Source organism: Ruditapes philippinarum, unplaced genomic scaffold (genome assembly GCF_026571515.1).
Source record: "Ruditapes philippinarum isolate M1 unplaced genomic scaffold, ASM2657151v2 ctg12842_1_1_1_1, whole genome shotgun sequence".
Lineage (NCBI taxonomy): Eukaryota > Metazoa > Mollusca > Bivalvia > Venerida > Veneridae > Ruditapes > Ruditapes philippinarum.
Window position 1 is genome coordinate 1 of NW_026858737.1, and position 14,368 is coordinate 14,368.

Consider the following 14,368-nt stretch of genomic DNA (forward strand, 5'->3'; position numbering starts at 1 on the left):
CTTTGGATACTTTTCTAGTTTACAATTTTATTTAGACATTAGTGTAAATACAACAAAATTAATTATTTAATGCTGTTCATGTTTGAACTATGTTTTTAATCTTACCTACATGTATAAAAATCAAACATTTTTAGCTCGACTATTTGATAAGAATAAGTATAGCTATTGTAGTCACCCGAGTGGCGGCGTAACCTCCTATGTTAAAGTTTTTGTAATACCACAAATATTTTCAAAGTCCGTTATTAAGATTTTTCTTGTTATAAATAAATGTTCCGCCGGCAGAACAGAATCACTTATGATTATCTCCTATGTTTAAATTGATGTTATCATATTTATGTTCTGTCAGCAGAACAATTTCAAATCAATTTTATCAAATGATATTCTTTCTGAATTATATTTTTAATTAAACCTAAAAATGTTGTTAAGAATTTTCTTGTTATAAATAAATGTTCCGCCGGCAGAACAGAATCACTTATGGTTATATCCTATGTCTAAATTGATGTTATCAAACTTATGTTCCGCCGGCAGAACAATTTCAAATCAATTTTATTAAATGATATTCTTTCTGAATTATATTTTTGATTAAACCTAAAAAGGTTATTAAGATTTTTCTTGTTATAAATAAATGTTCCGCCGGCAGAACAGAATCACTTATGATTATTTCCTATGTTTAAATTGATGTTATCAAACTTATGTTCCGCCGGCAGAACAATTTCAAATCAATTTTATTAAATGATATTCTTTCTGAATTATATTTTTGATTAAACCTAAAAAGGTTATTAAGATTTTTCTTGTTATAAATAAATGTTCCGCCGGCAGAACAGAATCACTTATGATTATATCCTATGTTTAAATTGATGTTATCAAACTTATGTTCCGCCGGCAGAACAATTTCAAATCAATTTTATTAAATTATATTCTTTCTGAATTATATTTTTAATTAAACCTAAAAAGGTTGTTAAGAATTTTCTTGTTATAAATAAATGTTCCGCCGGCAGAACAGAATCACTTATGGTTATATCCTATGTTTAAATTGATGTTATCAAACTTTTGTTCCGCCAGCAGAACAATTTCAAATCAATTTTTAGCTCGACTATTCGATAAGAATAAGTAGAGCTATTGCAGTCACCCGAGCGTCGGCGTAACCACTTATGTTAAAGTTTTTGTAATAGTTCAAATATTTTCAAAGTCCATTGACATATGGCTTTGAAACTTTGCACACTTGTTCACCATCATGACCCCAACCTCTGTAGACAGGAGGAGGTAACTCTATCAAGCATTTTGACAGAATTATGCCCCTTTTTCGACTTAGAATTTACGTTAAAGTTTTTGTAATAGTTCAAATATTTTCAAAGTCCATTGACATATGGCTTTGAAACTTTGCACACTTGTTCACCATCATGACCCCAACCTGTAGACAGGAGGAGGTAACTCTATCAAGTATTTTGACAGAATTATGCCCCTTTTTCGACTTAGAATTTACGTTAAAGTTTTTGTAATAGTTCAAATATTTTCAAAGTCCATTGACATATGGCTTTGAAACTTTGCACACTTGTTCACCATCATGACCCCAACCTGTAGACAGGAGGAGGTAACTCTATCAAGCATTTTGACAGAATTATGCCCCTTTTTCGACTTAGAATTTCCGTTAAAGTTTTTGTAATAGTTCAAATATTTTCAAAGTCCATAGACATATGGCTTTGAAACTTTGCACACTTGTTCAACATCATGACCCCAACCTGTAGACAGCAGGAGGTAACTCTATTAAGCATTTTTGACAGAATTATGCCCCTTTTTCGACTTAGAATTTACGTTAAAGTTTTTGTAATAGTTCAAATATTTTCAAAGTCCATTGACATATGGCTTTGAAACTTTGCACACTTGTTCAACATCATGACCCCAACCTGTAAACAGGAGGAGGTAACTCTATCAAGCATTTTGACAGAATTATGCCCCTTTTTCGACTTAGAATTTACGTTAAAGTTTTTTGTAATAGTTCAAATATTTTCAAAGTCCATTGACATATGGCTTTGAAACTTTGCACACTTGTTCACCATCATGACCCCAACCTGTAAACAGGAGGAGGTAACTGTATCAGGCATTTTTTTACCATCAAGCACTAAGAATAGTCGAGCATGCTGTCCTACCGACAGCTCTTGTTATTAAATGATATTCTTTCTGAATTATATTTTTGATTAAACCTAAAAAGGTTGTTAAGAATTTTAGTATATTGTAATAAGTAAATGTTCTGCCGGCGGAACAGGATTTTTTATGAATTTATAAATTTTTCTTTTGCGTTAGAGTGAATCATATTTCTGTTCTGCTGGCGGAACAATTTCAAATGATTACATTATTTGATTTTAATTTAAGAAATATATTTTTGACAAAATTTTGCAAAGGTGTTAAAAATTGTATCTTGTAGTAAATAAATGTTCCGCCGGCAGAACAGAATCACCTATGGTTATATCCTATAGATGTTTAAATTGATGTTATCATACTTTTGTTCCATCGGCAGAACAATTTCAAATCAATTTTATTAAATGATATTCTTTCTGAGTAAAAGTTATATTTTTGATTAAACCTTTAAAGGTTGTTAAGAATTTTGATATGTTGTTATAAGTAAATGTTCCGGAGGCGGAACAGGAATTTTTATGGTTCTATCTTATTTTTGCATTCATATGGACTGGAATCATATATCTGTTCTGCTGGCGGAACAATTCCAATGAGTTCTTTTATTTGATTTTTACTTTAAGAAATGCATTTGTTACAAAATCTTGCAAAGGTTGTTCAGAATTGTGGTATGTTGTAATTAATAAATGTTCCGCCGGCAGAACAGAATCACTTATGGTTATAACCTAGTATGTTTTGATACATGTTTTCATACTTATGTTCCGCTGGCGGAACAATTTAAGACTGAACTATTTTGTAAAATAACTTAATATAATTTATGTTTTATTTAATGTTCCGCCGGCAGAACATTTTAGCATTTTTGGATTCTTGCTATCTCGCAGAAAGAACTGCTAAATGTTCTGCTGGCGGAACAAATCATGATTTATTTGTGATAATATGCTGTATTTTTATAACAAAATGAAATAAATTTTGTGTAAAATATATTTTCAGATGTACTTTTTGTTGTTTTTCCCTTAAAATACATCTTAAAATATCCACTAAAATAGCTGAAAATGGCATTTTTAATTGGGAATCTGTGGATAATCCCTTTTTAAAATGGATGGAGTTTTAAATAAATATATGTTTCAAGAACAAATAGGAATTTTGTCATTTGTCAAGTGATGAACATAGATTTCATACGATTTATTTTTTAGACATGTAACATTGTGGGAAGACAGTTATTTTCAAATGAAGTTCTAACAAGCAAATGTGTATCGAAACATGTAAGTATTTCTTATCTAAAGTTACTTTAAATTTGTTTTTGTGTGTATGTCGTAGGGTTCTTCTTGCCTTTTACAGGAGGAACTGTTTCGGCCTGTAATGGCACGGAAACAAATACAGCAAATTGAACGGAAGAATAAAAAAAACCGCAAAGTTCAACTACTTCGTAGCGCAAACAAAGGGAAATATTTAGGACATATACACATAATTGTGATATAACAAATTAAACCAGGGGATATGTTTAGGGGTTATATCACGATACAATACATACGACATAGGAACGAACAATACTTATTATATGTCGATATAGTACCTTCGTATAGTATTGTACGAATTGTACCTGCAATAAAATATTTGGACAGCCATGAACGGGCATATAAACACTCAGCTATAAATGAAAGTGTGCACGTAATTACTTCTGTATACATGTACGTACTGTTTGTATACATGAGCAAAATATTGGCAAATTTGGTATCAAAATTTGCAGAAATGTATTAACCATGCAATGATGTAATTGTATTGAAATTTACTCATTACCAGAAGTTTGGTGCGTTAAAGTCAACCTTCTTAACAACTAGGCAACGGACGCCCCGATATTGGGGCAAAATTACTTATTTATCTAATGCTTTATCATTTTATTTCTTAATATCACAGGCTTGTAGAGATCAAACGGGAAGTCATATCTCTATAATTGGAAAACGTGAAGTTTCAAATGTGAAAAGAACTAGGCAACAAACATGCGACCTTTGTTGTCATGATGACCTATGCAACCGGAACTGCTTAACAGCGTCAAACATTCCCGGTATGATATTTTGCCTTTGTTAATCTTTTTTTAAGATCAAAAACATTTCTCTCTCTCTAAATGGTTTTATGCTCAAACTGATGTATGCTCAAACTGATGTATGCTTTTTAGCAAACCAAATTATTGAACATTTTTTCTGAATTGAAAAACAACAACAAAGAAAACAAAATAAGTCCTAAAACTCACACGCTTACGCACACACACGCGCACACACGCGCGAACACACACACACACAAGTCCGCGCGCGCATATACACACTCAAGAAATAGACAAAGCAAAACAAACAAACAGAAAACACATAAAAACAACAATTAGTTCAAATAGAAAATGCCAAAGTAAGAAACTCATAACCTACACTTCAGTTCATATTGTCATGTTAATATCAAGATATCTTTGATGTTTTCATGTTTATTATTGTCACAGATAAAGATGAATGCACCTCAAACCCCTGCGGCTTTGGCGGAACCTGCTTTGACGGAATTAATGGGTACAATTGCATTTGTGCACCTGGATTTTCTGGAATTAATTGTGAAACAGGTATGTCTGATACAATATCATAATTAATCAGTTTGAAGAAAAAATAATGATTTGGACCGGGGCTCGTAAGCGCTATGCGATATATAATAAGCTTTTTTTCGAAATTATGCCGTTAATTCTCTTATCATGTTTTTTCAAAGCAATCTGTCGGAAACCTAACAATATCAAGATCTGCATACGCATTTCAAATAGTTCTAATCGTCTTTATACATTGTATTTATAGAATTGCAGCGCATTTAATATCATATTTTAACGTGTTTCAAATAAGTCAATATTCTTTGCGCTTATGACACCATCTAAAAGAAAGAAATGGGTATATGGGTATTGAATGGGTTATAGTTTTCATTTTTAAATTTATTCAAGTAACATCATTTCTTGATGATAAATAAGATATATTGCATATTAAGAAAAAACAAGGAATTATTCATGTTTAAAGATATAGATGATTGCTTAATTGGATCATGTGGAACATATGGTACCTGTATTGACGGCATTAACAACTACACATGTACATGCGAAACGAGATTTACCGGAAACAACTGTGAAATCAGTAAGTAAAATTCATATTAGGTCTTACATCATATACGAAAGAATAATTATCTTATATGTTCTTATACACGATAACATGTTTAAAACATATATCAGTCTTTATTTCCTTTGTATATGCCTGAAAGGGCATAATATGTTATACCCCCTGGCATCCGTCTGTCTGTCCGTCCGTCCGTCCGTCTGTCTGTCTGTCTGTCTGTCCGTCCGTACGTCAGTCCGTTAGCAATTTGGTTTCCGGAGCATAACTTAAGTTCCATTTGGCCCACAATGTTCAAACTTCATAGGTTAATTGTCCATATTGGGTTAAAGACCCCTATTGATTTTGGGGTCACAATGTCAAAGGTCAAGGTCACTATTACCTTAAAACTGAAAACAGTTTCTGGAGCATAACTTAAGTTCCATTCGACCCACAATGTTCAAACTTCATAGGATGATTGTTCATATTAGCAGAGACATAGATAACAGAGATAGGCTACTTCCTAGCCAGTTAAAATATCACGCGTGCCTACTAAACTTAAAACTTGTAGCAAGTAAAACTTATTAACCAGATATCAAAATCAGTAAAATAATACATTTTCTGAAAGCTTATGCATTTGTCTATGGCTGCAGGTAAAAATATTTACAGTTCCCATTTTAATAGATGTTGTATCATTTTTTAAAGAGAACTACTTAATATTTTTTGTTACAAAACTATTTATATGACAAAAAACTGGCTCAGTGGGTATGTTCTGCCATGTTTTTCTAAGTGAAAGGCATGGAAAGTTACCAATATTTTAACATGCAGCCATAGATGAAAGATTTACCTTTCAAATGGTATATAATATTAAAGGATCAAATGTACATCCATTAAGTTTTATTTGCTACAAAATGCCTAATTTTCCACTTTTTTATAGGCATGAGTGATATTTCAATGTAGTATATAGGAGCTGCTTATCTCTGTTATCTATGTCTCTGATATTAGCTAGAAGACCCCTATTAATTTTGGGGTCACAAGGTCAAAGGTCAAGGTCACTATTACTTTGATACTGAAAACAGTTTCCAGAGCATAACTTAAGTTCCAATTGGCCCACAATGTTCAAACTCCATAGGATGATTGTCCATATTGGGTAGAAGACCCCAATTGATTTTGGGTCAAAAGGTCAAAGGTCAAGGTCACTTTTAACCTTAAAAGTGAAAACAGTTTCCGGAGCATAACTTAAGTTCCATTCGACCCACAATGTTCAAACTTCATAGGATGATTGTCCATATTTGGTAGAAAACCCCTATTGATTTTGGGGTCACAAGGTCAAAGGTGAAGGTCACTATTACCTTGATCCTTAAAACAATTTCCGGAGCAAAACATAAGTTTCATTTGACCCACAATGTTCAAACTTCATAGGATGATTGTCCATATTGGGTAGAAGACCCCTATTGATTTTTGGGTCACAATGTCAAAGGTCAAGGTCCCAACTACCTTGATACTGAAAACAGTTTCTGGAGCATAACTTAAGTTCCATTTGGCCCACAATGTTCAAACTCCATAGGATGAATGTCCATATTGGGTAGAAGACCCCTATTGATTTTTGGGTCAAAAGGTCAAGGTCACTATAACCTTAAAATTGAAAACAGTTTCCGGAGCGTAACTTAAGTTCCATTTGGCCCATAATATTCAAACTATATAGGATGATTGTCCATATTAGGTTAAAGACCCCTATTGATTTTGGGGTCACTAGGTCAAAGGTCAAGGTCACAATTACCTTAAAACCAAAAACAGTTTCCGGAGCATAACGTAAGTTCCATTTGGCCCACAATGTTCAAGCTTCATAGGATGATTGTCCATATTGGGTAGAAGACCCCTATTGATTTTGGGGTCACAATGTCAAAGGTCAAGGTCACTATTACCTTGATACTGAAAACAGTTTCTGGAGCATAACTTAAGTTCCATTTGGCCCATAATGTTCAAACTTCATTGGATGATTGTCCATATTGGGTAGAAGACCCCTATTGATTTTGGGGTCAAAAGGTCAAGGGCTAAGGTCACTATAACCTTAAAACTGAAAACAGTTTCCGGAGCGTAACTTAAGTTCCATTTGGCCCACAATATTCAAACTATATAGGATGATTGTCCATATTGGGTAAAAGACCCCTATTGATTTTGGGGTCACTAGGTCAAAGGTCAAGGTCACAATTACCTTAAAACCAAAAACAGTTTCCGGAGCATAACTTAACTTCCATTTGGCCCACTATATTCAAACTTCATAGGATGATTGTCTACATTGGGTAGAAGACCCCTATTGATTTTGGGGTCACAAGGTCAAAGTTACTTTTACCTTTATACTGAAAACAGTTTCTAGAGCATAATTAAAGTTCAAATTGGCCCACACTATTCAAACTTCTTAGGATGATTGTCCATATAAGGTGAAAGACTCCTATTGATTTTGGGGTCACAAGGTTAAAGGTTAAGGTCATTATTAATAACTTAAGTATTGATCAACCTACAGGTGTAAAATTTTATAGGATGAACAGCTAATTCCCATGTCTTGCGAATGCTTCATCCTTACTAAAAAAAAACGCTTTCGGGCATATAATGCTCCGCCTAGCGGTGCTCTTGTTTAACAAAAATGTCATTCATAGTAAAAACAAACACAGCTTACAAAAGAAAAAGGTAGTCCGAAATAAAACAGTCCAATATATAACATTTTTGAGACGACAAAATGAATTGGACACAATTGAAAAAGTTGTGACGCGTATAGCCTATTGATATTGCTTAACGTTAATGAAATTGTCTGAAAAAAATTTGTATGTGTTGTTCCTGCTTCTACGGAGCCTCTAAGGTGACATTTTCTATACTTTTTCCCGGAACTAAATTTTTTTTTTACGAAATAATAATACGTAATAACGAAATATTTATTCGTTTTTTCGAAATATTTATTTGTTATTACGAAATATATCTTCGTAATTACGAAATATAAATTTGGAAAACGAAATGTTATTTCGTAAATACGGAATAATACTTTGCAAAAACGAATTAAATTTTTCTAGGGTTTCAAAGAGTTCTGGTAAAATTCATAAAGAATGCCTTGAAACTTAGTTCCTGACTAAATACAAGGCATGTAAATGCAATATAAAAAATGATTGTTTATTATCCTCAAGTTTTATAACTTAACACTATTTATATAAATTCAAATAATCGCTTGTTAATAGCCTTGCAGCCACAGCCGTGATAGTACACGCGCTAGGAATTTTGTTAAAATGGGGGTCCTGTGCTTCAAATCCAAACACGGACAATTTTATTTTCTGTTTCGTTTTGTAGAAATTATTGAGTTTTGAAATTAAATATTTTGTTTTTTATGAAAGCACAGTGCCCATACATAAATTGTAAGGACATATACGTTTTTAAATTGATTAGAATAGTGAAAATCCGGAGCCCCCTTTTAGTTTTACTAATGTATATGATAAAAGAAAAATTAATAATAATATAGCATGTTTTTTTTTTAAAGAAACATGTCAAAAAAGATTAATCGCCTCTAAAATTAAAACATTGCTGATGAGAGAATGTATTTGACAATGGGATGAAAGAGGATATTTTGGATTGAGAATGACTAAAATAAATAACTTGAGAACCATTTGGCTTATAATTGCGAATTAATATTTCGTAGAAACGAACTAATATTTCGTAATTACGAATTAATATTTCGTAAAAACGAATTAATATTTCGTAAAAACGAATTAATATTTCGTAAAAACGAATTAATATTTCGTAAAAACGAATTAATATTTCGTAATTGCGAATGACTATTTCGTAAAAACAAATTAATTTTTCATTAATACGAATGAATATTTCGTATTTACGAATCAATATTTCGTATTTACGAATTAATATTTTGTAAAAACGAATTAATATTTCCTAAAAAACGAATTCATATTTCGTAATTGAGAATGAATATTTCGTAAAAACGAATTAAATGCCGGGAAAATAATGTCGAAAATGTCACCTTAGGGGCTCCGTATGTTTCTGTGTCTAATAAAACAGATTATGAAGTTATATGTCGGCGGTCGATCCAGCTACCATTTCGTAGATAACTGAACTGTTATAACCGACTACTAATTCAACATGGTATCAGAATAAGCGCTAGCGGATGATCATTAGACTCATTGTCAAAGATCAATTATCATGTAGACATTTCTCCTAGCCCAAGGATCGAACTATCGAACCGCAGATAATTAATCCAATGTTTTTTTTATTGATCTAAGCGGGCGGGAAAACTAAAGGAAAAAAACAGTGAACAACATATCTAGTAGACATTCCGGAGTATTTATTATAGGCTATTATGGATAATTCTATATAATGAGTAGGTCAAAACCAGAGATATACATAAGCCCATTATATCTTAGCAATACATTAATAAATTAATAATGAATTAGAGAGTTCTTCTCGGCCAGAACTTTATTTCCTGAACGTTTCTTAGTTTCACTCAGTATTGTCCCGAGACTTCGAACGCCTCATCATCACTGCTCATGTTTAACTTAGCTAAATTTAAAAGGAAAAGACCTGTCGACACAAATTTGCAACAACACCGATTCAATCAGGCACATAATGATTATATACTAATTTATATTAACAGACATCGATGAATGCACCTCAAACCCCTGTGGCTTCGGAGGTACTTGCTATGACACAATGAATGGGTACAATTGCATTTGTGCACCTGGATTTTCCGGGCTGAATTGTGAAATAGGTATGTATCATACAATGTGATGATTTATAAGTTGGAAGAAAAATGGTTTTGGACCGGGGCTCGTTATAGTGTTTGGCCATAGATAAGAAGCTATTTTCAAAATTATGCTGTTAATTCTCTCATCATGTTTTTTTCCCTACTTAGGCATTTTCCAAAAGTTTCAATCGCCCCTATATTTATAGAATTACAGCGCATATAATATGATGTTTTACCTTGTTTTATTTAAGAAAATATTATTTGCGCTTTTGAAACTATTTGATAGAAACAAAATGTTTGTATTGAATGAATTATGTTTATCATTCTTATTTCTATTTCAAGTCATATCATTTCTTAATGATAAATAAGATGTATTGCATATAAAATAAAACACAATAAATTATTTAATGTTTAAAGATATAGATGATTGTTTAATTGGATTATGTGGAACATATGGTACCTGTATTGACGGCATTAATAACTACACATGTGCATGCGAAACGGGATATACCGGAAACAACTGTGAAATCAGTAAGTGAAATCTTTTTGAGAACTTACAGCATAAACGAAAGAATCAAATCAAATTAAAGATACTATATTTTTAACATATATCAGTCTTTCCGTACGTTTTAGAAAGGCGTCACTTTCAATAGTTAAGGAAAGGCAGTTAACACAGAAACACGTTGGCCGAAAAAAACACTCCAATATATAACATTTTGGAAAGACAAATTAATTAGAAATTGAGAAAGTTGTGACGTTGATAGCTTCACACTAAGGATGAATTTGAACAAGGTATCCCATTGAGTCAAACTCGCGATTGCATGTAGCATATAATGATTATAAAATCTTTTTTATAAACAGACATCGATGAATGCATTTCAAACCCCTGTGGCTTCGGCGGCACTTGCTATGACACAATAAATTGGTACATTTGCGTTTGTGCACCTGGATTTTCTGGGTTGAATTGTGAAACAGGTATGTCTGATGAATAAGTAGATTAATAAGTTTGAAGAAAGAAAAAATGTTTTGGACGGGGGCTCGTTAGGGCTTGGCGATAGATTATGCCGTTAATTCTCTTATCATTGTTTTTCAAAGCAATCTGCCGAAAACCTAACATTATCAAAATCTGCATACGCATTTGCAAATAGTTCCTATCGCCCTTTTATTTATAGAATTACAGCGCATATCAATTATGTTTTACCATGTTACATTTATGTAGTGGAGGGGTTTAGTTGACAAAAACTCAATGAGATTTATATAGATATTTATTCTATAAAGAATAAAACCCTGTAACAAATAAAATAACAATATGACATCACATTACAAAACAAATATTTACATGACAAATATATTTCACAAAATATGTAATACAAAATATTAGTCAACAATTTAAATTACAATAAGAACATTTTCACAAATAAATAAATATATACATACCTGGATTTTTAATAGAAGAAATCTAATTTTAAATAAATTGAATCTAGATATCAAGTATTTCTATCAAGAAATAACTGAGATATAGTGAAGATATATTAAAGCAAGCCTATTATTTTGGAAGCAAAGAAAGGAGTGGTCAATTACCAAGAAATATTAGCTATCCGAGAACCATATCATCTAAAAATAATTTGCATACAAAAATCAATCATCCATCACTTAACTTGCAACACCAGTTCAATCACCCGTAACAAAAGGACAAAAGACAAACATGAACATATAACACCACAATAAATTTGGTCTGGTCTTTAAGGGAAATTAATTCCTTAAACATTCTAAAAAGATAACTTGGCTAAATGTAACCTTTTCTACAATTAAGTAATTATTATTTGCGCTTTTGAAACTATTAAAAAAACATGTGTGTATTGAATTGTTATTTTTTTCTTCTTATATTTTTTTCAAGTAATATCATTTCTTGATGATAAATAAGATATATTGAATATTAAGTAAAACACAATCAATAATTTAATGTTTAAAGATATAGATGATTGTTTGATTGGGTTATGTGGAACATATGGTACCTGTATTGACGGTATTAATAACTACACATGTGCATGCGAAACAGGATTTACCGGAAACAACTGTGAAATCAGTAAGTGAAATCCTTTTGAGGCCTTACATTATATATGAAAGAATCAAATCGAACAAATGATACTATGTTTAAAACATATATCATTTTTTTGTATGTTTTTTTTTTACGAAGCATCAATTTCATTAGTAAAAACAAAGACAGTCAACAAAGAAATGAGTTAGCCGAAATAACACCAATATATACAAGTTTCCGCCCACGCCCCAAGCAGAATTCAACATTTAATCATGGTGATGATTTAGAAACATCAGCAGATGTGTTCATACTTAAGGTTGTCATCATGCAACCTTCAATGTGGCACTTCCGTGTCATTGCACGAAAAGCGGCGTATCGTCCCCAAGTAAAAGAATGCGTGTGAGCGAAACTAAATAAAATTTAAAAAGGCGATCAGAGGTTATGAAGATTGCATATCACAGATAAGCTACCACAATGTCACTTGTACTTACATAACTGTCCATCAATCAAACCGGGCCTGCAACATTTACAATTTTGTCGCTTTGAGCGTTTTTGGATTGTGTGAAAGCATCACAATAAAGTAATCAACCTGTCTTTAATTTACAGGAATAGCGTTATCGCATTCTTATACTATACTTAATGCATAATGAGAAAAATGTTCATTAATTTTGTTTTGTATTTCACTAATATCTTTTGATGTATTTCTGCATCAAAAGGATTCTTAATCGATTTTGTTTATCTGCTGTAGAGTTGCAGGCAGATTGTTCAGCCATAAAACATCACAATGTTAACGCAACAGACGGTGTTTACAGTGTTTTAACATGGAAAACTAACAGAACAATCCAGGTTTACTGTGACATGACGACAGTCGGTGGAGGTTGGACGGTATGAATTTATCTAGACCGGTTTTAATCCCAAGCTTTGATTTGCTCCTGTCCGTTCAAGGCGATGCCCCTCGGTGTCTCTTTCTTTATGTCAATCAAACCAAGTGAATAATGTGATTTGGCTTATATCTTCAGAATAAAAAGAGTTATTTTCTGAAAGGTTATCTAAGAATGGATAATTTAAAGTATAGATTATGTATTTAGTTCATGAACAGTAGAAAGGTGTGAATTAAAGACCATGTAATACCCTTTTCCAAAACATTATTTTAATTTTCTGATATATCAATTTATAAAGCCTTAAAATTTGAAGTTGATTTCATAACTTCATTTTCTTTTCATGCCGCATGACTTGTAAGCACTGTGTTTATGCTGTAATTGAACTGCGAAGTAATAAATAAGTCTGCAATGTCTGCGAAATAATGGAATATTGTTAATTTTGTTAGAACACCTTAAAACGGTTAAAATTAGCGTTTATTTAAACAAATGTTTTACATATGGCTGACATAAAATTTGTGAAAAAAGTGCATATTTTCAGGTTTTTCAAAATCGATTTGATGGCTCTGTCAACTTTACCAGGAACTTCTCAGAATACGTCAATGGATTTGGAGACATTCATAAAGAATTCTGGCTAGGTAATATATACAATGTATATATATATTCATGTACCATGTAGCAGAGTCATTAGTTTTTTATCATTGTTAAAGTATAAGACTTTAAAAATTATAAAGCTATTTATCTTCTGAAATATTTTTTATAAATTTATATACAGTAACATAATATTGCTTCCCTAATCTTAAAGTCGATTCTTAACAGTTAACAAAGAAAAGGTTCTGCTTCAATATACATCTACATGGGATTCGGGATGGTTATTTATACATATGGCTACTGTCCGTGAACAGAATGAAATGTTCCGAAGTTGCTATTTAGAATTTTATTTTTATGCAATGATGCATTATTGTTATTTTGTAACAGCTGAATGTATATCATCAACTTTGCTTAATCGTTTTGACTACTTAAAGGCGTTACTAAAAATTAAAATCATTGTTCATAATCCTTGCCTCTATAAGAAATATTTTGTAGTTGGTACATATATTTCAGGAGAAGTCATGAATTGTATCTAAAATTTCATAATTTTGTTCCGTGTATTGCTTTAATTTCTTTTAAGAAATTAAACAAAATTCATTACTCTGAAACTTATACGTGCAATTTAACAATACAGGTCTACCCTTTGAACTTAAAATTCCATTTGAAAAATGTAAATTTGTTTCTTTGTCATCAGTTTTATGGCATGAATTAACGATAAAAAATAGAAATATCTAAACTTTCCACACCAATGTTTTTAAAAGAATACTTTCCTCTAAAAGCAAAAACCCTTAATTTTGATTTATAACTGACTATATTTTAAATTTTTAACTTCAAAGTTTAAAAAATGATTCCAATCACAATTGGGCATGTTGTCTGTATTTCACATGGA

At 31.8% G+C, this 14,368-nt stretch overlaps 1 protein-coding gene across 1 annotated transcript; it reads left to right on the plus strand.

The window, feature by feature from the left end:
• Window positions 1-2,755: 2,755 nt before the first annotated feature.
• LOC132754093 (fibropellin-1-like) lies at window positions 2,756-13,582 on the plus strand. The gene is made up of 11 exons (XM_060744688.1): window positions 2,756-2,782; window positions 3,324-3,392; window positions 4,045-4,192; window positions 4,616-4,729; window positions 5,166-5,279; window positions 9,883-9,996; window positions 10,390-10,503; window positions 10,834-10,947; window positions 11,945-12,058; window positions 12,759-12,895; window positions 13,430-13,582. The coding sequence occupies exons 1-11, from the start codon at window positions 2,756-2,758 to the stop codon at window positions 13,565-13,567; spliced, it is 1,203 nt and encodes a 400-aa protein (XP_060600671.1). The 3' UTR covers window positions 13,568-13,582.
• The last annotated feature ends 786 nt before the right edge of the window (window positions 13,583-14,368 follow it).